At 38.8% G+C, this 24914-nt stretch overlaps 1 protein-coding gene across 4 annotated transcripts in view; it reads left to right on the plus strand.

The window, feature by feature from the left end:
- Positions 1–24914, plus strand: part of LOC101251091 (probable 3-hydroxyisobutyryl-CoA hydrolase 3) — a 73722-nt gene that overhangs the window by 4330 nt on the left and 44478 nt on the right. For all 4 annotated transcript variants that reach the window (XR_003246946.2, XM_010322971.4, XM_026031194.2 and 1 more), the window contains exons 3-4: positions 23469–23549; positions 23722–23790. Coding sequence is in view for 3 of the 4 variants with exons in the window: in XM_010322971.4 (XP_010321273.2) it covers positions 23469–23549; positions 23722–23790 (150 nt within the window). In the remaining variant the exon portion in view is untranslated. The remainder of the gene's footprint in view (positions 1–23468; positions 23550–23721; positions 23791–24914) is intronic.

Consider the following 24914-nt stretch of genomic DNA (forward strand, 5'->3'; position numbering starts at 1 on the left):
AAGAACATGGGAGATAGGAATACCTTGTCGTCCAAACATAATTGGAATCCATCTGTTATAATGTACACTTTGGTGAATAGATTGTGATAAAATATCTATACACATGATAAATAAATAAGGTGAAAGAGGATCACCTTGTTGAATACCACGCGTGGGTTGGAAGAAATCCGTTCTAGTACCATTAATGAGAATAGAGATGGAGGAAGATGTAACACAAGACATAATCAGGGTCGATAGGTGTTGAGTATTATCAAAATAAATTAGGGCTTGGTATATCCAATGGAACTGGTGTGTGTGTATTTATATATATATATATATATATAAATTTTAGAAGATTAGAAATGTTAAGTTTGCCATATATACAAGTACATAATAAATGAATATTGTTCGAAGTATTTAAAAGTACATTGCCTATGTACATGTAATTGTAAGTTGCAAAACACATGTTAAATGTTGAATTATTTATTTGAAGTTGAAAGAAATGTAGAGGTGGAAAGAAGAAGAAGTTAGTAAAACTAGACCTCCCATGTTTGGAAAAGTTTAACATGGTAGAGGCCCGAGGAATAAAAGGTGGGTGAGATTCCATTAACTTTTTTGACACATGAATAATTGAGACATTTATCTACTTTAAAGCAAAAATGTTACCAATAACAAGAGAGAAAATATATTTACACAATAAATTTATAATATATGTGCATTTGCTGCTTTTATTTTTTAATTGATAATATTATATTAATTTTGAGATTACATTGGATATGTTATTATTATTGTAGTTTATGTTAGTTTGAAGAATTTTTATAAACCTCGAACAAAAATAACAAAAGTAAAGTAAATTTTATAATTAATCTCAATCCCATTAGAAATAATAAATTTCATTAAATATATAATAATAAAATAAAAAATGATATTGGATGCACATTTTATACTTGTTGACAAATTAAATTTTTAATTTTCTTTCCTAATATTTTTATAAAATCAAAGGATGGTAAATCAAAATTCCATATTTCGACGTTTAAACTGAATTTGTAATTTTTTTATCTTTTTATAAAAACGTTTTTGCTTATGTTAGAAAAAAAGTAACACCAATGTTGAAAAGAAATAAGAGATTTTCTCTCTAAATGTAGTCAACTTTAATTTATATTAATTATTATTTTACAAAAATTAACAATAAAATATATTAAACCTGTCCTAGAAAATTTTAAGTACTACTTTATAACAAAAATAATTAAAAATAAAAAAGTAATACAAATTATATTATGCAAAAAAAAGATGACATATCAAAATAAAATTTTCAAACCAATATATGAATACGTAACATATTCAATATAATCTCAAAATATTAAAATAAAAAAGAAATAGATTCATGTTTTAATTTTTCTCGCATTTTTTATGTATGTTCAACCCAATTTATTGTGTAAGTATATTTTCTCTTTCTTGTTAGTGGTAACATTATAGCTTTAAAGTAGATCAATGACCCGCCTATATATGTGTCAAAAAATTAATGGAGCCTCACCGAACTTTAATTGATTGGACCTCTATTATGTTAAAAGTTTCGCCATATTTAGTCAGTGATTGTACTAAGAAAATGAAAACAAGATTTTGAATGTTTCCAAATTATAAATACAACTTAAAGTTGTATTTGGAACTTTTGAAATTAAATTAAATAATTTTCATAGAAAAAAGTAAAAATTTCTGATGTTTAATATGTATTATTTTAATACTACTCATAATCAAATGTCCTTTCAACCATGTTAAGACTACTATGTATAGGTTATAACTTAACACTTCAATAAATAATTTTTTTTTACTCGGACTATAAAATATTAAGATTAATCATTGGAGACCTCATGAAAATAAAAATGATTGTGCCAATTAATATTTTTGTGGCAAACATGCATATATTAGTTGATCATATATAATGTACTTGTCTTGTTGGCCTTTTTGCCATGTCACTGCGACACAAGTCTTTCACTAACTCCGTGCCATAAATTTTCACCTTTTTATTTTAATTTTAATGATAAATTATTTTGTGATTTCCAAGACTAATTGACTCCAGATCAATCTATCCTAACATAACTTGTACACATATCATCTTCAACTCACCTTTATTTTACTCTGCATTCTCTATATTTAGAGAGTAAAATAAAAATTATTCTCTCCAATTCTTTTCCATATTGCTCTCTACATTCCATTTATAGAAAATATTCTCTCCAATCCTTTTCCATATTACTCTCTATATTACATTTATAGAGAAAAGAATAGTAGTTCTCCAAATTTACTATTCATACTCTCTATTTTACTTTTTTAATGTTTTATTGTTATTTTCATTACTTTTCAATTGACATATTATTTTACATATAATTTCATTAATAAATATCGAATATTCATGATTCATTTTAAATGCAATATACTATTTTTAAAAATATATTATTGTCACGACCCAAATCGAGCCGCGACTGGCACCCACACTTACCCTCCTATGTGAGCGAACCAATCAATACAAAACCCAACATTTCGAATATAATAACACAATATAATGCGGAAGACTTAAACTCATTAATGAAAATCAATTAAGTAACTTCTAAAAACTCGACAACTATTATTATCCCCAAAATCTGGAAGTCATCATCACAAGAACATTTATCTCAAATTACTAAATCTAAGAGTATCTAGAAAGCTAGAATAAATAAAAAGCTAGTCCATGCCGGAACTTCAAGGCATCGAGACATGAAGAAGAAGATCCAGTCCAAGCTAGAAGCGTTAGCTCACCCTGAAATCCGGTGTAATGAAGACTGGCTAGAGTTGCGGTTGAGTTGAAGATGACGGCACGTTTGCTGCACTCCACAAGTAACAAGGAAAGAAACATACAAGTAGGGGTCAATACAAAACACGGGTACTGAGTAGATATCATCGGCCAACTCAAAATAGAAAATAGTATAAATCAGATAATATCATAAATCAACTACAATACTCAATCTGTAGCAACAACATGCACAAGAATCTTTGATAAATAACATCAAGTACACTCATGAGGACTCAAGCCTCCATATCGTACTTATTTGGGAAATAGGTTCTTTTCATTCGAATTTATTAACATAATTCCAAGATTCATTATCTTTATTCCTCTTGTGTCGGCACGTGACACTCCGCTCCCCTACTACTATGTGTCGGAACGTGACACTCCGATTCCCTAATTCTACGTGTCGGTTCGTGACACCCGATCCCCTAATTCTACGTGTCGGTTCGTGACACCCGATCCCCTAGTTCTACGTGTCGGTTCGTGACACCCGATCCCCTAATTCTACGTATCGGTTCGTGACACCCGATCCCCTAATTCTACGTGTCGGTTCGTGACACCCGCTCCACTAATCTTATTCTTTCAATCCATCAAGCCTTCTTTTATACCAAGGCATATCAATTTCATTACTTTAGTTCATCAAGCCTTCTTTTATACCAAGGCATATCAATCTCATTACTTTAGTTCATCAAGCCTTCTTTTATACCAAGGCATATCAATCTCATTACTTTAGTTCATCAAGCCTTCTTTTATACCAAGGCATCATCATTAACAAGGGGTTTTCAAGATTGGAGTTTTCAAGATTTGGGATTCAATAGTTTCATCATGCTTATTTCATCATAATTATATAATCATATTCATGCAAGCATACAATTAAGCATGTAGAAGACTTTACAATACAACCCAATACATATCATTTGCTATTAAGAGTTTACTATGAAAAGCATAAAAACCATAACCTACCTCCACCGAAGAATTGTGATCAAGCAAGCTAATCCTCAAAAACTTTGCTTTCTTCTTCTTTTCTCCTCTCTCTCTCGATCGTTTTTCCCTCTCTTTCTGTTCTTTTCTTTTTCTTATTCAAACCCTCTTTCTTTTACCCTAATTAGCATATAATTAAGTATAAAAGGTGGTGAATTAACCCATTAGTTAATTCAAGGTTATCTCTTTTAACCCTCAAGTAGTTAAATTATTAACATTAACCCACTAAATTTATAATTATAGCAGGAATAGTCCAAAACGTCCCTTAAAACATTTAAAGAAATCTGACCCCGCCTGGGATTACGTAGCCTGTGACGCGCCGTCGTGCCTGTGACGGTCGGTCCTGCTGCTCCGTCACAGAGTTCAGAGACTCCATTCCATTAAAGGGTCTGTGACGGTCCGTCGTGCCCACGACGGTCCGTCCTGCCATTCCATTACGAAGTTCAGAGAGTCGATTTCAGTACCCAATTTTCAGAATTCTAAGTATTTTGGAACGAGACACCCTCGACGGTCCATCGTGGGTTCTGTCGTTTCAGCCAGTTTTTCCAGAAATAAAATCTGCTGCTCAAAACGACTAAACAGGTCGTTACAATAGATACCAATTTACCCATCGTTCGTCCCCGAACAATCACAAGAAGAAAAAACAAGGGCGAACAAGAGTACCTGAATCTGTAAACAGATGTGGGTATCTTTCTTGCATGTCAGTCTCTTTCTCCCAAGTGGCTTCTTCGACTGGTCGATTCTTCCATTGAACTTTGATGGATGCAATCTCCCTTGACCTCAGCTTGCGGACTTCTCTATCTAAAATAGCAACAGGCTCCTCCTCATAAGACAAATTCTCATCAAGCAAAACTGAATCCCAACGGATAATGTAGTTTCCATCCCCATGGTATCTTTTCAACATAGACACATGGAATACCGGATGCACTCCGGATAGCCCTGGAGGCAAGGCTAACTCATAAGCCACCTCCCCTACTCGCTTAAGTACTTCAAAGGGACCAATATACCTTGGGCTTAGTTTACCTCTTTTACCAAACCGCATCACCCCTTTCATGGGCGAAACCTTCAATAAGACTTGTTCACCCTCCATAAATTCCAAGTCTCTAACCTTTCGATGTGCATATTCCTTTTGCCTACTTTGTGCCGCTAAAAGCTTTTCTTGAATAGATTTCACTTTCTTCAATGAATCCCTCAAAAGGTCAGTACCCCAAGGTCTAACCTCAAATGCATCAAACCAACCAATGGGAGACCTACATCTCCTCCCATACAATGCTTCAAATGGGGCCATATCAATAGTTGAGTGATAGCTATTGTTGTAGGAGAACTCTGCTAAGGGTAAGAAGCTATCCCAATGACCACCAAATTCTATCACACATTCGCGAAGCATATCCTCCAACACTTGGATCGTTCTCTCAGACTGACCATCGGTCTGAATATGGAACGCAGTACTAAGGTCCAACCTAGTACCTAATTCCGCATGCAATGTTTTCCAAAACTTAGAAGTAAACTGCGTACCTCTATCTGATATAATGGAGAGTGGAACCCCATGCAATCGCACCACTTTCGAGATGTAAAGTTTGGCTAACTTCTCTGCATTGTAAGTCACCTTGACCGGAATGAAGTGAGCAGACTTAATTAACCTATCAACAATTACCCAAATGGAGTCATACTTACCCATTGTCTTGGGAAGACCAACCACGAAGTCCATTGCAATCCTTTCCCACTTCCATTTAGGAATGGGCATTCTCTGAAGTGTTCCTCCGGGCCTCTGGTGTTCATACTTTACTTGCTGACAATTTGGACATTTGGCAACAAAATCAACAATGTCGCGCTTTATTCTACTCCACCAAAAGTGTTGCTTTAGGTCACGGTACATCTTGGTTGCACCAGGATGTATAGAGTACCTTGAACTATGAGCCTCTGTCAGAATAGTGTTGATCAAATCATCAAGGGGGGTACACATACCCTTCCCTTGATTCTCAAAACACCTTTCTCATCAATTTGCGCTTCCTTAGCCTCTCCTCGCAATACTTTATCTTGGATTCTGCTTAGTTTCTCATCATCAAACTGTTTTCCCTTAATCTTGTCAAGAAAAGAAGATCTTGCCTCCACACAAGCCAACAATCCTCCCTTCTCATTTACTTCTAACCTCATCAAGTCGTTGGCTAGAGTCTGAACCTCTCTAGCCAATGGACGTCTAGAAACTTGCAAGTGAGCTAGACTTTCCATGCTCCCTGCCTTTCTACTTAAGGCGTCTGCCACAACATTAGCCTTTCCCGGATGATACAAGATAGTGATATCGTAGTCCTTCAGTAGTTCCATCCATCTCCTCTGTCTCAAATTCAAATCTTTTTGAGTAAAGACATATTGTAGGCTACGATGATCCGTGTATACTTCACACTTAACCCCATATAGATAGTGTCTCCATTGCTTTAAGGCAAACACTACCGCAGCCAATTCCAAATCATGGGTCGGATAATTACGTTCGTTCACCTTTAACTGCCTTGAAGCATAAGCAATTACGTTCTTCTCTTGCATTAGCACTGCACCTAAACCCGAATAGGATGCATCACAATAGACAATGAAATTCTTACCTTCCACTGGCAGGGTAAGGATTGGTGCAGTAGTCAACAAGGTCTTGAGCTTCTGAAAGCTTTCTTCACATTCATCCGACCATACAAATGGATCATTCTGCTTAGTCAAGTTCGTCAATTGGGAAGCAATGGAAGAGAATCCCCTGACAAATCGACGGTAGTAGCTAGCTAAACCAACAAAGCTCCTTATTTCTGACACATTAGTAGGTCTTACCCAATTATTCACGGTCTCAATCTTAGAAGGATCCACCATCACCCCATCCTTAGAAACCACATGCCCCAAGAAGGACACTGCATCTAGCCAAAACTCACAACTGGAGAATTTGGCATAAAGCTTTTTCTCCCTCAACATTTCCAATACAATTCTCAAGTGCTCCTCATGTTCCTTCTTGCTCTTTGAGTATACCAATATATCATCAATAAATACGATCACAAAGAAATCCAGATATGGCTTAAAAATCCTGTTCATCAAGCTCATGAAAGCAGCAGGGGCATTCGTAAGACCAAAAGACATCACTACAAATTCGTAATGCCCATACCTAGTCCGAAAAGCAGTCTTTGGCACATCCGTTGCCCGTATTTTCAATTGATGATAAACGGACCTCAAGTCAATCTTAGAGAAGACACAAGCACCTTGTAACTGATTGAACAAGTCATCAATGCGAGGAATGGGATACTTTTTCTTAATAGTTACCTTGTTCAACTGCCGGTAGTCTATGCACATCCGAAAACTCCCATCCTTCTTCTTCACAAATAACACCGGAGCACCCCAAGGAGATGCACTTGGTCTAATGAAGCCTTTGCTCAACAACTCTTGAAGTTGGGCCTTTAACTCTCTTAACTCCGCGGGAGCCATTCTATAAGGGGGTATATAAATGGTGCGAGTACCCGGTTCCAGATCGATGCAAAAATCAATATCTCTATCCGGTGGCATACCAGGAAGGTCTGCGGGAAACACATCTAAAAACTCGCGAACTATCGAAACCGACTCAATTGGAGGTACTTGGGTAGTATCATCCCTGAGATGTGCCAAGAACGCTAAACAACCCTTACTAACCATTTTCTTAGCACGAAGAAAGGAGATGATACGAACCGGATTGGAAATGTAGTCACCCTCCCACACTAACGGATATGTCCCAGGCTTGGCTAACGTTACAGTTTTAGCATTACAATCCAAGATCGCAAAATTCGAAGAAAGCCAAGTCATACCCAGAATTACATCAAAATCAACCATTTCTAAGATAACCAAGTCTACATAAGTATTGCTCCCCACAAAAGTCACCAAACCAGACCTATATACTTTTTCAACTATCACAAACTCACCCACCGGAGTAGAAACACGAATAGGCATGTCAAGCAATTCACAATGTAAATTAAGACCATTAGCAAATGAGGAAGATACATAAGAAAATGTGGATCCAGGATCAAACAATACAGAAGCCATGCAATCACAAACCAAAAGATTACCTGTGATGACAGCATCAGATGTCTCCGCTTCAGATCTCCCAGGGAAAGCATAACAATGCGCCCTATCACCTGTCTGCCCGGTGCCCCTACCATGTTGCGCTGCAGTAGTTCCCATTTGTCCGTCACCCCGGCCGTTTTGGTGACCACCATTACCTCGGCCACCACGTCCTCCAGAATAGCGGCCTCTACCATGACCACCTCTACTTTTAGCTATTGGGGGTCTATAACTCTGTTTTGGACAATTCCTCCTAATATGTCCAGTCTCCCCACATCCATAATACTCCCTGGAGTCAAGCATAGGTCTCTCAGAGAAGTTTTGACCAGTCTGAGGTGGACCCCCAACTACAGTCTGTAGTGAAGACTGAGTTGGTCGGACTGAGTAACCTCCTGAACCCTGTCCTCTAGAGTAAGAACCATTAAACTCACCTCCCTTTCGAAACCTTTTTGATGTCGTTGCCATGGTGAAGTCATCAGGCTTCACTCCCTCTACCTCTATCACGAAGTCTACCACTTCTTGAAAAGATTTCGTTGTAGCCGATACCTGTAAGGCTGAAATTCGCAACTCTGATCTCAACCCCTTCACAAAACGGCGGATCCGCTCTTGCGGACTGAAACATAGTTGGGTGGCATACCGGGATAATGCACGAAACTTAGCCTCATATGCAGTAACCGACATCCTACCTTGTTCTAGGCTCAAAAACTCATCTCTTTTCCTATCCCTCAAAGTGCGGGGTATATACTTCTCCATAAACAAACTAGAGAATGATGCCCAAGTCATAGGTGGTGCCTCTGTTGGTTGACACTCAACGTGTGACCGCCACCATATTTTGGCTTTCCCTTGAAACTGATAAGTCACAAACTCAACACCAAACCGTTCTACTATACCCATCTTGTGTAGTAGCTCATGACAGTCAACCAGAAAATCGTAGGCATCCTCAGATTCAGCACCTTTGAAGACTGGAGGTTTCAATTTCAAGAACTTACTGAAAAGTTCATGCTGATCATTTGTCATTATAGGCCCTGTAGTCAGACGAGGAAGTGCCTATTTCCAATGAGGCATCCATGCAGGGAGCCACAGTAGCCGCATGTTGTACCTTCGGAGCCTGAGGTGCTGGTGCAGAAAACACTGGAGGCGCTTGGCCTTGATCAGATAACCCGCTAAGATAAGCAAGAACCTGATTGATCATCTCTGGGGTAGGTTGGGGTGGTAATTCCTCATTCTGTACTTGTTCATTTTCCCCATCCTCCCCTTCTCTTACTACTTCCTCAGTCGGTGGAGGAGTCACCGCCCTAGTACCAGATGGGCCAGGCGTTCGTCCTCTTCCTCTAAAGGACGTCCTCTCGCGACCTCTACCGCGGTCTCTTGCTACTGCTCCTCTTTGAGCTATAGTCTCAGTGGCTGGCTCAGATGCATCTTGTCTTGCCGATGTTGATGTTGGCGCGGTTGTTGCTCTAGTTCTAACCATCTGCGAAATAGAGTGAAGATGGTCAGATACCAATTTGTATCACCTAGATACCAATTGGATCCCAGTAATAGCACAAAAGAAAGAAAGAATGGAATTTTCCTAAAGTCTTATAGCCTCTCAAAGAAAAGTAAAGGTGTCCCCCTACCGTTCCTTAAGACTCTACTAGACTCGTTCTTGTGTTATGAGACTAACGAACCTAATGCTCTGATACCAAGTTTGTCACGACCCAAATCGAGCCGCGACTGGCACCCACACTTACCCTCCTATGTGAGCGAACCAATCAATACAAAACCCAACATTTCGAATATAATAACACAATATAATGCGGAAGACTTAAACTCATTAATGAAAATCAATTAAATAACTTCTAAAAACTCAACAACTATTATTATCCCCAAAATCTGGAAGTCATTATCATAAGAACATCTATCTCAAATTACTAAATCTAAGAGTATCTAGAAAGCTAGAATAAATAAAAAGCTAGTCCATGCCGGAACTTCAAGGCATCGAGACATGAAGAAGAAGATCCAGTCCAAGCTAGAAGCGTTAGCTCACCCTGAAATCCGGTGTAATGAAAACTGGCTAGAGTTGCGGTTGAGTTGAAGATGACGACACGTTTGCTGCACTCCACAAGTAACAAGGAAAGAAACATACAAGTAGGGGTCAGTACAAAACACGGGTACTGAGTAGATATCATCGGCCAACTCAAAATAGAAAACAGTATATATCAGATAATATCATAAATCAACTACAATACTCAATCTATAGCAACAACATGCACAAGAATCTTTGATAAATAACGTCAAGTACACTCATGAGGACTCAAGCCTCCATATCGTACTCATTTGGGAAATAGGTTCTTTTAATTCGAATTTATTAACATAATTCCAAGATTCATTATCTTTATTCCTCCTGTGTCGGCACGTGACACTCCGCTCCCCTACTACTATGTGTCGGAACGTGACACTCTGATCCCCTAATTCTACGTGTCAGTTCGTGACACCCGATCCCCTAATTCTACGTGTCGGTTCGTGACACCGATCCCTGATACGCTCAAACTTACTTCTCAAATGAGAAGTAAAGCGGTCGCGTCAAGTAAATAACCCAACTAGTGAGGTTGGGATCGTTCCCACGAGGAAAATAGTCTAGACTTAACTCCAACTTGTATTTACTATTGTTTGGTTGATGACTTTCTTAAAAAGTAAAAGCATAAAAGGGGGGTTTTGTACTTCCTAATAAAATAAAAAATAACTAACGAACTTGATAGAGACACTTAACAGCTTTTAATGTTGAGTTTTAATCAAGTAATCAAAGTAACTAGGGTTTACGTGTTCCCCACAGGTTCATAACTTGATAATTCTAGCTATAACAATTCTTTCCTAGTATCTTGCATGCAAAGTGATAAGTTATGTATTTCTAAATCCTTGGTCCGGCATCTAGAAAATCTCACTCCGCACCTTGGTCCGGCTACGTGTGTTGCTTTCCTAACCCTTATCCTTACCTCATATTAAGCATCATATTCGATATTTGACTCAGTTATTACCTCGTACCAATCAATACTAGCCTATTAGATAGTATACACTAAATCTATGTTAATAATTCTTTTCCTATTATCTACCTCCTTGGTCCGGCAAGTAGCATTAAGGCGAGTTCTAATGTTGATCATCCGTTAAAAATATTTCTAAGCGAAAAAATTATTAATACATGCAAGACACTATTCTAGAATTGTTATTTTAGCTAGGGTTTATCTCATTATTTGCCTATGGTTCCCACAACCCTAGTTATAGAGTTTAGTTCCTCATATCCATAAACACAATATTCAAATATATTAAACAAGAAGTCATGTACTTACTTTGATGAGAAAGAATAAAGTCTGAAAATTTGCTTGATTAATCAACAAGAGTTACTTGTAAGAATCTCCAACTATCAAAAGCTTAGAAAAACAAAGTCTAATAATATGATGTTTAATCTCCAAGAGTCTAACCTCAAAAACGAGGTTTTTCGAACTATTTATAAAAAAATAAAAAAATAAAAACCTAATTAAACAAGGATTCTAATTACTGGAAATCTGCCAAAACGCGGCTGGGTCGACGGACCACGCGACAGAACGTCGTGGTCATGACAGACCGTCATGGGCTCCGTCGCCCCATACTTGGGTGCAATTCTTCTGCTGCTTTCTTCATTCCCCTCGACGGCAAGTGTGACGGACCGTCACAGGCACGACGGTCCGTCGAGGGTCTTCGAACAAAATACTTCAACTTTTGGAATTTGGGTACTGGGATCACTTCTCTGATCTTCGCGACGAACCTGCAGGACGGACCGTCATATCCATGACGGACCGTCACAAGCTTCGTAATCCCACACTTGGTCAGACTTCCCCATCTTCCTTCAGCAGCTTCTCTACGCTGCCACCTACGGACCGTCACAAGCACGACGGACCGTCATAAGCTCCGTAGGTGGTCTCTTCTGCATTTTTCGCTCAAAATCTCCGCATTCAGCTTTAGACAGATTTCCTGCAAAACAAAGAAAAACTTATATCAAAATTAGCACAAAAAGGGCTTTCGGACACACTAAACTTAAGGAAAAAGTATTAATTATACCGTGAAACCACGGTATATCAACACCCTCAACTTAAATTCGTTGTTTGTCCTCAAGCGACGCACTATGACTCACTACACAATCTTTGTACAATAGTATCCATGTTTTATCCTTTGCAATCATTTGGCTATCAATCCCGACTAATCCCATCAAATCTATGCATGCTATCACTATTAGGCTTGACTTTTGTGGGATTCGAACATGACACAGACTCAGTATGCACTAACGCCTATCCTCTTCAATTGCTCACCGAGGTGCTAACAATTTCGGTATTGCAACTAGTGTCCTCGCTTTAGAACAAAATCCTCATTTTTCACACAATGATTTCAGTTTGAGTATAAGGATTACATTTCAACACTCGCTCTCAGAACAAAGTCACACTCATTCATACCTATTGCCATAAGCTTGCCCTTATTTTCACTGCCTTAAGTTCGCTATACAACCCTTAGGATCACGATAGGACTTTGTTAGCTTGTAACGTAGGCTCAGAGTCAGGTAGGGTATATTTAGGTATACTTTAGTGACTTTTTGCCCTCCTTGACATGTCGGCTAAACCTTCCGCTCTATATCAATTTATCTCGCCCAGCTTCTCCTATTCTTTAACCTTGCTGTTTCCCTTCTTTCTTCATTTGTGTAAGTGACTCGTTTCTTTTCTTGTTTATAATTCTTGAATATTTCCCTCTTTTTTTTTCAACGTGTTCTTGAGTCACTTTACTTTTGTTCTTTCTCTCTCTTTGTTCTTTCAACCCCACTTTCCAGAGCATTCCTCAAAACAGCCACCCTCAACTCATGGCTTTGCCATGAGTCAAGGTACACAATACCCAAAATCGGGTCAGGGCCATAACGAAGGTAGTTTATACATTAGCCACCCTCAACTTATGCTTTTGGCATAAGCTGAGGTGCACATGTCCAAGGAGGGACCAGGGCCAACATATTGTTCCCAGAAAAGATCAGTTGGGGTGAAAAAGAAAGGTCTAATTTTAAGCTCAAATTCTTTGGATCAACGAAGGATAACTTTCATTTGGTTTCTTTTATTTAGGCTAGAAATGGGCTATATTGAATAAGGGCCTATGATCCTTTCCTAATTGTATGTTACAGCTTACTTTTAGCAGGACTAACCAGGCAAGTTCTAGCTCAGTATCAGTAGTGGACTATTCAACTTTCCTCACACTCACTTGACATCTCATCGCTATACCAGATTATCAGACACCTAGTTCGACTTGAAGGTTTAGGGTGGTGCAATGGTGTAAATCTATTTCGTGTTTAGATCCACACAATTATCAGTTACTACGCCTTTTCATGCAACCTTTTCCAGTTTTATCGGGATATCATTTCATCCATCATGCTTCAGAGTTAAACTATGTACAAAAGATATAACGTGCCGGTTCAACAGAAAAAGTAATCAGTCTTTTGGGGAAAAAGAACACAGGCAAGAAAACCCCAAAAGAGGATAGTGAGTTGGGCTACTCAGACTTCACCCTAACACTCACTTTCCATTTACCCCACCCCCAACAAAAAAGCATGCAATTGTCCCCAATACATAAAAAATCTAAAGATTAGATGGGTAGGTCAAGCAAACCTGTGGCGCATAGCGCCGTCGATCAACAAGCTGGTGGGTCTGGTTAACCCACATCCTCTGCAATCTGGACACCCTCAGTGATGTCCTCAGCAACAACTGCACCCTCAGTAGTGCCTCCTGCTGTCTCTACAGTGCGGGAGCTAGACGCCCCAGCCGCTATCTGTGATGCTCTGATCTGGTGGGCCTCCGCCTTAGCAAGTGAGGCTCTCCTCGCGTCCTCCATCTCTCGGCGCTCCTTCTTTCTTGCTCGCGCCTCATCCTCTGATCGACCCCTCCGCCTCTTGGCACTCTCTCTCAGGGAAGATGGGGGAACGTGTGGAGTAGAAAACAGAGCCGCCAATACCGTATCCTCAGCAGGCTCGACAGACTCTGACACTCTTGTCGCTAGGATCGTGTCGATGTCTGCACGAAGACTGGCGACTTCAGCCTGGAGAGTCGACACATCTACCGGAGGGGCTGGTCAAGCTAATACTCTCAATTCAAAGGCATCGAGGCGCTGGTTAACCTCAGCAATCTTCCGCTGCGTCTGCCTCTCCATACGCGCCTCAGACTCAGCAATAGACTTCTGCATCCACGGCTGGATATGATGCAGAAGAGTGGCCATTTGTGCCTCCTTGGTTTCCAACTCGACTGCTCCATGAGGGAATAGTTGGGTAACCGTGTAAGGACCAGTCCATTTGGACTTGAGTTCGCCTGGAAACAAGCGCAATCTGGAATTGAATAGAAGCACTAAATCCCCGACCATAAACTCTCGTTTTTCAATTTTGTTGTCATGATACTTCTTCATCTTTTCTTTATATAGGGCTGAGCTTTCATAGGCTTTTAAGCGAAATTCATCAAGTTCATTCAACCCATTTAACCGTTGCTCTGCAGCTTCGCTCCAATCCAATTTCAACTTCTTCATAGCCCACATGGCTTTATGCTCTAACTCAACCGGAAGATGACAAGCTTTCCCATATACAAGTTTGTATGGAGACATACCTATGGGAGTCTTATAAGCTGTCCGGTAGGCCCAAAGAGCATCATCAAGCCTCCTTGACCAATCTGTTCTACTAGCATTCACTGTTTTGGACAATATCTGTTTGATCTCCCGATTCGATACCTCAACTTGCCCACTAGTTTGAGGGTGGTAAGGCGTGGCCACATTATGGCGAACACCGTATTTCTCCAATAACCCCTTGAACAATCTGTTGCAGAAGTGGGAACCCCCATCACTAATAATGGCCCTTGGAGTGCCAAAACGGGAGAATATATTCTTTTTCAAGAATGCAGTGACACTCTTCCCTTCATTGTTTGCGAGAGCTATGGCTTCGACCCATTTAGATACATAATCAACTGCTACAAGAATGTACTTCATCCCATGAGAACTCACGAAAGGGCCCATAAAGTCAATACCCCACACATCAAATAACTCAATCACAAGAATGGGGTTTAGAGGGAGCTCTTGCTTTCTTGAAATACCACCATCTCGTTGACATTTGTCACATGATTTAGCAAACCCATGAGCATCTTGATGAAGAGTTGGCCAATAGTAGCCACATTGCAATATCTTGTGAGCGGTTCGAATACCACTGCGATGTCCGCCAACAGGTGAAGAATGGCATGCCTCCAATACACTCAACATTTCACATTCGGGCACACAACGCCGAATAAGCCCGTCGGCACAACTCCTATACAAGTATGGTTCATCCCAAAAGAACTTCTTCACATCGTACATGAACTTTTTCCTTTGATGAAAGGACAAGTCTGATGGAACAATATCACTAGCCAGATAGTTCGCAAAATCTTCGAACCATGGAATCAAGTCTTGTGAAGCAGCCAATACATGTTCATCGGGGAAAGTATCATCAATGTCAGTCTTATCCCCTAACTCTCTCATAGCTTCATCCTCTAGACGGGATAAATGATCAGCAACTTGATTTTCAGTCCCTATTCTATCCAACACTTCAAAGTCAAATTCTTGCAGCAGTAATACCCAACGAATCAGCCTTGGTTTCGCATCCTTTTTCGCCATCAAATATCTCAGTGCTGAATGGTCAGTATGCACTTATGACTCTAGTACCTAGCAAATAGGAGCGAAATTTCTCAAAAGCAAAGACTACTGCGAGGAGTTCTTGCTCAGTCACTGTGTAGTTCTTCTGGGCTTCTTTTAGGGCTTTACTAGCATAGTAAATTGGGTGAAGGATTTTGTTTCTTCTCTGTCCCAATACTACACCAAGAGCCACCCCACTAGCATCGCACATTACCTCAAATGGACTGTTCCAATCCGGAGAAATAATGATAGGTGCAGACGCTAACTTCTCTTTTAGCTCACTGAATGCTTTAAGACAGGACTCATCAAAACAAAATTTACATTCTTTCTCCAGTAATTTGCACAATGGATGTGCAATCTTTGAGAAGTCTTTGATGAATCTCCGATAAAAACCTGCATGCCCAAGAAAGCTTCTCACACCTTTCACAGAGATCGGCGGGGGAAGTCTCTCTATTACCTCAACTTTAGCTCGATCAACCTCTATACCCTTTTCTGAAATGCGATGACCCAACACAATACCCTCTTTCACCATGAAATGACACTTTTCCCAGTTTAGTACTAGATTGCAGTCTTCACATCTCTTAAGAACCTCAGATAAATTATTCAAGCATCGCTCAAATGAATCACCAACCACAGAAAAATCATCCATAAAAACCTCTATAGTATCCTCCACCATATCAGAAAATATTGACATCATATGTCTCTGAAAGGTTGCGGGTGCATTGCACAACCCAAACGGCATTCTTCTGAACGCAAAAGTTCCATATGGACAAGTGAAAGTTGTTTTCTCTTGATCTTCTGGTGCGATAGAAATCTGATTATACCCCGAATACCCATCAAGAAAACAATACCACCCTTTTCCGGCAAGTCTATCCAACATCTGATCCATGAAGGGCATAGGAAAATGGTCTTTTTCAGTCCATGAGTTCAGTTTACGGTAATCCATGCACACCCTCCATCCAGTAACCGGTCTCATCGGAACAAGTTCATTCTTTTCGTTGGGGACCACAGTCATTCCCCCTTTATTAGGTACACACTAACCGGGCATACCCAACTACTATCGGCGATTGGATAGATTACTCCAGCATCCAACCACTTGATAATTTCCTTCTTCACAACCTCTTGCATAGGAGGATTCAAGCGTCTCTGGTGCTCAATACTCGGCTTATGATCAGGCATGAGTTGGATTTTATGAGAGAAAATACCAGGAGGGATCCCAATAATGTCCGCAACGGTCCACCCAATAGCTCTTTTGAACCTTTTTAGTACCTTCACCAAACTCTGAACCTGTTGTTCATCTAGGTCTGATGCAATGATTACCGGCAAAGTGTCACCATTTCCTAAGAATTCATACCTAAGATGAGGTGGGAGAGCTTTTAATTCAATTTTTGGAGCTTCCTCTATAGATGGTTTAGCGGGTGGGGACTCGCGATTCTTCATATCAAGCTCAAATTTCTTCGGTTTAAACTGAACATCACCTCGGTCAAGAGCCGCTACTAATGACTCATACTCTTCAATGCAATCGCTATCAAAGTTCATTATCACTGCCGCTAATGCTTCGACACCTAGACGTTCTTCTATTTGTGTCTCAAAGGTCTCACCTATGTTGTAGGATATAGCAGATGCCGATTGGAGCTCACCACTCTGCTTCATGGACCTACAAATATTAAAGGTCACTTCCTCACTGTTCAACCGAAATTTCGTCTGCCCCTTTTCCATGTCTACTAAGGCTCTTCCCGTAGCTAGGAATGGCCTCCCAAGGATAATAGGCACTTCAAAATCAACTTCACAATCAAGAATAACAAAATCGGCTGGAAAGATGAATGACTCCACTTTTACTAGCACATCGTGGAGTATTCCTATAGGTCGTTTTACTGTTCGATCAGCCATCAGTAGCCGCATCGCCGTGGGTTTTGGGTCTTCCAAACCCAACTTCTTGTAAATCGAGAGGGGCATGAGATTTATGCTTGCCCCCAGATCACATAATGCTTTCGCAAAATGTAACAGCCCGATTGTACAAGGAATAGTAAATGCGCCCGGATCTTCTTTCTTTTGGACTAGAGATCTTGTAGCAATAGCACTACAATGCTGCATCCTATCATCATCCTCAAAAGTGACCGATCTTTTCTTTATAACCAGATCTTTCATAAATTTGGCGTAACCGGGCATTTGTTCCAAAACCTCTACCAAAGGGACATTGATAGAGAGTTGCTTCAACATTGTTATAAAACGCCGGTATTTACCATCCTCGGTCTTTTTCACTAATCTCTGAGGAAATGGGGGTGGTGGCCTAGGCATAGGAGTTACCTTTTTAGGCACTTCAGCATCTTTTGCAGTGTTATCCTCTAATTCAGCATCAACTTCTACCACTTTATCAGATTCTGTTGTCACCTTATTCTCATCAGATGTCATAGGTGGATCAATGGTTTGCTTGCCACCGCGAGTAATAATTGCCATACAATGTCTATCATTTTTTGGATTTTGGATAGTGTTGCTAGGAAGAGTGCCCGGTTGCCGTGTGTTCACAGTTGCAGATAGTTGGGCCAATTGTAGCTCAAGTTGCTTAATTGATATTGCATGTGTATCAACTTTTTGCCCAATACCCGCTAGATCATTCCTCAACTCTTTATTTTGCTCATCACTAGAATCGAACCTCCTCATCATTTTGTGCAACATATCCTCAACTCGCGCCATACTATCTCCACCATCCCTAGGAGTAACTTCACGATTTTGAGGAGGAACATAGGGTCCACTCCTGTCGTTTCTATTACCATAGTTACTCCTGTTGAAGTTGTTGTCGCGGTTGTAGTTACCATCTCGGACATAATGACCCTCACGATTGTAGTTACCATAGTTCCGACCTTGGTTCCCTTGACCTTGGCGCCAATTATCCTGATTTGAGCCTTGGGCGCTTGGTCGGAAACCCGCCATTTGTTCATTGACTGCATAGGAATCCTCCTCATAGTAACATTCACCGTTAGGGGGTGGTGGTTTAGCCAGGTAATTGACTGCATTTATCTTCTCTGCACCCCCAGTGACATGTTTTAGTACCAACCCAAGCTCAGTTCTCATCTGAGCCATTTCCTCACGAATGTCATCTGTGGCTGGGTTGTGAGTGGACTGCACTGCGAAGGTGTTTCTTTCTGTATCGGACTTCCTAGTACTCCAAGCTTTGTTGTTACGGGAGATTTTCTCTAATTTCTCAGCAATCTCAGCATAAGGGCATTCTCCATAAGATCCACCTGCTATAGTGTCCAACACCGCTTTATTATTATCATCTTGTCCCCTATAGAAGTATTCCTTTAGTGACTCATCATCAATACGGTGATTTGGGACACTTCTCAAGAATGAGGTGAATCTATCCCATGAACTACTAACTGACTCTCCTGGTAGTGCCACAAAGTTATTCACCCTGTCTTTGTGGTTTAATTTCTTGGAGACCGGATAGTAGCGTGCTAAGAAGACATCCCGTAATTGGTTCCAGGTGAAAATAGAGTTGTATGGGAGCTCAGTAAACCACATAGCAGCCTCTCCCGTCAGTGAGAGAGGAAACACTCTGAGACCTATTACATCTAGATCCAAATCAGGCCTCCCCACACAACTCTTACACACTGCCCTTACCTTAGCTATATGGGCATGTGGATCCTCAGAAGGTAGCCCTGAAAACAAACCTCTGGCAGTGAGCATTTGCATCAGACTACTAGTTACCACAAAAGTGTGGCCTGTAGGTAGAGGAGGCAAAACCAGTGGCCCGTCCGAATCTGCTATGTTATCATAGCCTCTGTAGTATGCTTGGGGCCGTGGAGCGGGATTCTGTCCCCTCTGTTGATGTTCACCCGGAGCATCGGGTAACATCTGACCATGAACATCAGCCGGAGCTGGGATGTTCTGGTTTGGATCCCCATCATTGATTCCCAAGTTACGATTCATGTTTCGCAGTGTACGTTCTAGCTCGTGATCGTAGGGGAACAACGGTTCTCTTCCTCTCCGTGTATTTGGCATACAAGGAGGATAATTTTGAAAAGGAATCAAAAACAATAAAACAAAGTAAAATCCAGAAAATATCAACTAAACTATAGTAAGAAGTTAAAGTTAATCTAAAAGCTAAATTCCCCGGCAACGGCGCCAAAATTTGATACGCTCAAACTTACTTCTCAAATGAGAAGTAAAGCGGTCGCGTCAAGTAAATAACCCAACTAGTGAGGTTGGGATCGTTCCCACGAGGAAAATAGTCTAGACTTAACTCCAACTTGTATTTACTATTGTTTGGTTGATGACTTTCTTAAAAAGTAAAAGCATAAAAGGGGGGTTTTGTACTTCCTAATAAAATAAAAAATAACTAACGAACTTGACACAGACACTTAACAGCTTTTAATGTTGAGTTTTAATCAAGTAATCAAAGTAACTAGGGTTTACGTGTTCCCCACAGGTTCATAACTTGATAATTCTAGCTATAACAATTCTTTCCTAGTATCTTGCATGCAAAGTGATAAGTTATGTATTTCTAAATCCTTGGTCCGGCATCTAGAAAATCTCACTCCGCACCTTGGTCCGGCTACGTGTGTTGCTTTCCTAACCCTTATCCTTACCTCATATTAAGCATCATATTCGATATTTGACTCAGTTATTACCTCGTACCAATCAATACTAGCCTATTAGATAGTATACACTAAATCTATGTTAATAATTCTTTTCATATTATCTACCTCCTTGGTCCGGCAAGTAGCATTAAGGCGAGTTCTAACGTTGATCATCCGTTAAAAATATTTCTAAGCGAAAAAATTATTAATACATGCAAGACACTATTCTAGAATTGTTATTTTAGCTAGGGTTTATCTCATTATTTGCCTATGGTTCCCACAACCCTAGTTATAGAGTTTAGTTCCTCATATCCATAAACACAATATTGAAATATATTAAACAAGAAGTCATGTACTTACTTTGATGAGAAAGAATAAAGTCTGAAAATTTGCTTGATTAATCAACAAGAGTTACTTGTAAGAATCTCCAACAATCAAAAGCTTAGAAAAACAAAGTCTAATAATATGATGTTTAATCTCCAAGAGTCTAACCTCAAAAACGAGGTTTTTCGAACTATTTATAAAAAAATAAAAAAATAAAAACCTAATTAAACAAGGATTCTAATTACTGGAAATCTGCCAAAACGCGGCTGGGTCGACGGACCACGCGACAGAACGTCGTGGTCATGACGGACCGTCATGGGCTCCGTCGCCCCATACTTGGGTGCAATTCTTCTGCTGCTTTCTTCATTCCCCTCGACGGCAAGTGTGACGGACCGTCACAGGCACGACGGTCCGTCGAGGGTCTTCGTTACAAAATACTTCAACTTTTGGAATTTGGGTACTGGGATCACTTCTCTGATCTTCGCGACGAACCTGCAGGACGGACCGTCATATCCATGACGGACCGTCACAAGCTTCGTAATCCCACACTTGGTCAGACTTCCCCATCTTCCTTCAGCAGCTTCTCTACGCTGCCACCTACGGACCGTCACAAGCACGACGGACCGTCATAAGCTCCGTAGGTGGTCTCTTCTGCATTTATCGCTCAAAATCTCCGCATTCAGCTTTAGACAGATTTCCTGCAAAACAAAGAAAAACTTATATCAAAATTAGCACAAAAAGGGCTTTCGGACACACTAAACTTAAGGAAAAAGTATTAATTATACCGTGAAACCACGGTATATCAATCCCCTAGTTCTACGTGTCAGTTCGTGATACCCGATCCCCTAATTCTACGTGTCGGTTCATGACACCCGCTCCACTAATCTTATTCTGTCAATCGATCAAGCCTTCTTTTATACCAAGGCATATCAATCTCATTACTTTAGTTCATCAAGCCTTCTTTTATACCAAGGCATATCAATCTCATTACTTTAGTTCATCAAGTCTTCTTTTATACCAAGGCATCATCATTAACAAGGGGTTTTCAAGATTGGAGTTTTCAAGATTTGGGATTCAATAGCTTCATCATGCTTATTTCATCATAATTATATAATCATATTCATGCAAGCATACAATTAAGCATGTAGAAGACTTTACAATACAACACAATACATATCATTCGCTATTAAGAGTTTACTATGAAAAGCATAAAAACCATAACCTACCTCCACCGAAGAATTGTGATCAAGCAAGCTAATCCTCAAAAACTTTGCTTTCTTCTTCGTTTCTCCTCTCTCTCTCTCTCGAGATCGTTTTTCCCTCTCTTTCTGTTCTTTTCTTTTTCTTATTCAAACCCTCTTTCTTTTACCCTAATTAGCATATAATTAAGTATAAAAGGTGGTGAATTAACCCATTAGTTAATTCAAGGTTATCTCTTTTAACCCTCAAGTAGTTAAATTATTAACATTAACCCACTAAATTTATAATTATAGCAGGAATAGTCCAAAACGTCCCTTAAAACATTTAAAGAAATCCGACCCCGCCTGGGATTACGCAGTCTGTGACGGGCCGTCGTGCCTGCGACGGTCCGTCCTGCTGCTCCGTCACAGAGTTTAGAGACTCCATTCCATTAAAGGGTCTGTGACGGTCCGTCGTGCCCACGACGATCCGTCCTGCCATTCCGTTACGAAGTTCAGAGAGTCGATTTCAGTACCCAATTTTCAGAATTCTAAGAATTTTGGAACGAGACACCCTCGACGGTCCGTCGTGCCCATGACGGTCCGTCGTGGGTTCCGTCGTCTCAGCCAATTTTTCCAGAAATAAAATCTGCTGCTCAAAACGACTAAACAGGTCGTTACAATTATCTAATATATACTACTTTAATTTCATTTAATATTATTTTAATAATTTTCACCAATAATAAAAAAATTATTTTATTATTAATTTTCCTTATAAAGAATACACAAAATTAAAACGGTAAGATCAAAAAATTAATTTAAATACAAATAACAATACAATAGATAACATAATAACTTAAATACAAGATAAAATACAATACATAACAAAATAATTAATTCGCAATGAAACAAGAATTATGTCGAAAAGATGTGGAACACGCATTCGGAGTAATGCAAGACCGTCATGTTTTTGGAGAAAGGAAGTGCTACATGATATCATGACTACATGTATTATGCTAAAAAAAGTGATAATTGAGGACGTGATCTTGATGCACCAATTCAAGTTTTCGTAAAGACTGCAATTTCAACGACAAAAATGGTGGTTGATGAAATATGCAATTTGAACAATTTTTTGCTAAAAATAATAAAATTAAGGACAAAAATGCTCATTTTGAACTCCGTAATGCATTAATTGAGCACTCATTGGAGCAGCGTAATAATTTCAAAAAATGAGTTTTATTTAATCATATTTTACTTTTATTTGACTTTGTTCATTAATTTATATATTATATAATATTTTCTTGCAATTTATGGTATTTAAAAATTTAGAATAAAATATAATTTATATTAAATAAAAATTTTTAGAAAATAAAATTTTCATCACATGAGAATTATATAAAGTAATCATGGAAAAAGAAATAAATAATTTATATGAAATAAGAAAATAAGAATAAAATAGAAATAATAATATAATGTTAAGGAGAAAGTAAAATAGAGAATTGAGTTAGAGTTGACTGTGTGAAAAAATAAAAAACTCCATATTTAGAATGTAATATAGAGTGTAAGGTTGTAGATGCCTTTAATAAAGAGATAATTTTAAGCATGAATATATCTTTAGAGACAAATTTGATGTAATAGGCGAAAGAAAAACATTTTTGAATTATTTTAAATAGTTAGAGAATATTTTTTATTTCATAATACGGGTTATGGAAAAAATGGATACAGTAGACAAAAAGAGGGTAATATCGAATCATTTTTACCATGTTAATTTTTTCTTTTTTTAACCCTTTATCGTACACCTCTATATTTATAGTTTTTAATACTTAATAATATATGACTTATTTTTGAATTTTCCTTTCATTGTCCTTTCAGATACTATTTGAAGCTACCTCATGTGTGCAGAAGGTCACTCTAAATAGACCTACAAAATTGAATTGTTTGACTTTCGAAATGGTATGTTGAACTTCATTATTTTGCTTTCTTTTTTTTTATTTTTATTTTAAATTTATTGGGAGAGAGAATGACAACAATAACTCATACATTATCTTAAAAAAATAAATTAAATATATACATTCTTGTTTTATATGTTTTTTCATGTCGCCAAATTTATTTTTGAATTTTGCAGATTGGTGAATTGTTAAGAACTTTCGAAGAGTATGAAAAAGATCCACAAGTAAGGGCTGTAATAGTTAAGGTAATGAAGAAGCAAACATAGTGATTTCTCAATACATTTACATTGTATAAATCCCCTATTTTGTTATGAAATAGGGATTAATATAAAAATATTACAATCAAAATAAATGAAATAAAATGGAAAAATAATGACACTAAGGGTGTGTTTGGTATGAAGGAAAATATTTTTCAAAAACTGATTTCTAATTTTTTCATGTTTGATTTAATTGGGTCAAATGTTTTCCAAATCAACTTATTTTCCTCAAATTTAAGAAAAATGATTTTCCTTCAAAATTTAAGGAAAAATTTTCAAAATTCTCTTTCAACCTCCTCATACCCACCTCTACCAGCCTCTCCACCCACCTATCCTACTAGCCCCCAAACCACCCCTTAACCCTAAAAAATATTAAGTTTATTTTTTAATAAGTTATCTACTTCAAATTTTTATTTTTTTCACCCCCACCCTCGACCTCCCCCCCCCCCCCCCCACTAACCCTATCCAAAGAAAAATAATTTAAGTTTTTTTTAAAAAATATTTTCAACTTTAAAGATTCATTTTTTCACCCCTAACCTCGAACCCCCACCAACCCCACCGAACCCACCCAACCCCTACCAGCCCTTCCTCCCCCCAAAAACACATTTATGTTTGTTTTTAAAAAATATTTTAGACTTCAATTTTTCATTTTACCCTACCCTCGATCCCGCCCCCCACCCCCTACCTGCCCCTCCCCTCCACCCACAGACACAAAAGAAAAACATTTAATTTTGTTTTAAAAAACTGTTTTAAACTTTTAACTTTTATTTTTTCACCCTTATCCTCGACCCCCCACCCCACTAGCCCCCTACCAACCAACCCTTACCCCCCATCCCCAACCCCACCCTGAAATTTTTTGTAAGTTTGTTTTTTAAAAAACTTTTAACTTCAAAAATTATTTTCTACTCCAGTAAAAAATAAAAGATATTTCTCAAAAAATATTTTTCATTCAAAAATCAAACACTTAAACATTTTTCCGGAAAATATTTTCTAGTCACCAATAAAACATGAGAAAATAAGTCAAATATCTACTTGTTTATCATGAAATATATTTTCATTCATACCAAACACACGCTAAGAATTTTATGTGAAAATTCTATTTTAATAAGGAA

The sequence above is a fragment of the Solanum lycopersicum genome, chromosome 5 (assembly GCF_036512215.1).
Source record: "Solanum lycopersicum chromosome 5, SLM_r2.1".
NCBI lineage: Eukaryota > Viridiplantae > Streptophyta > Magnoliopsida > Solanales > Solanaceae > Solanum > Solanum lycopersicum.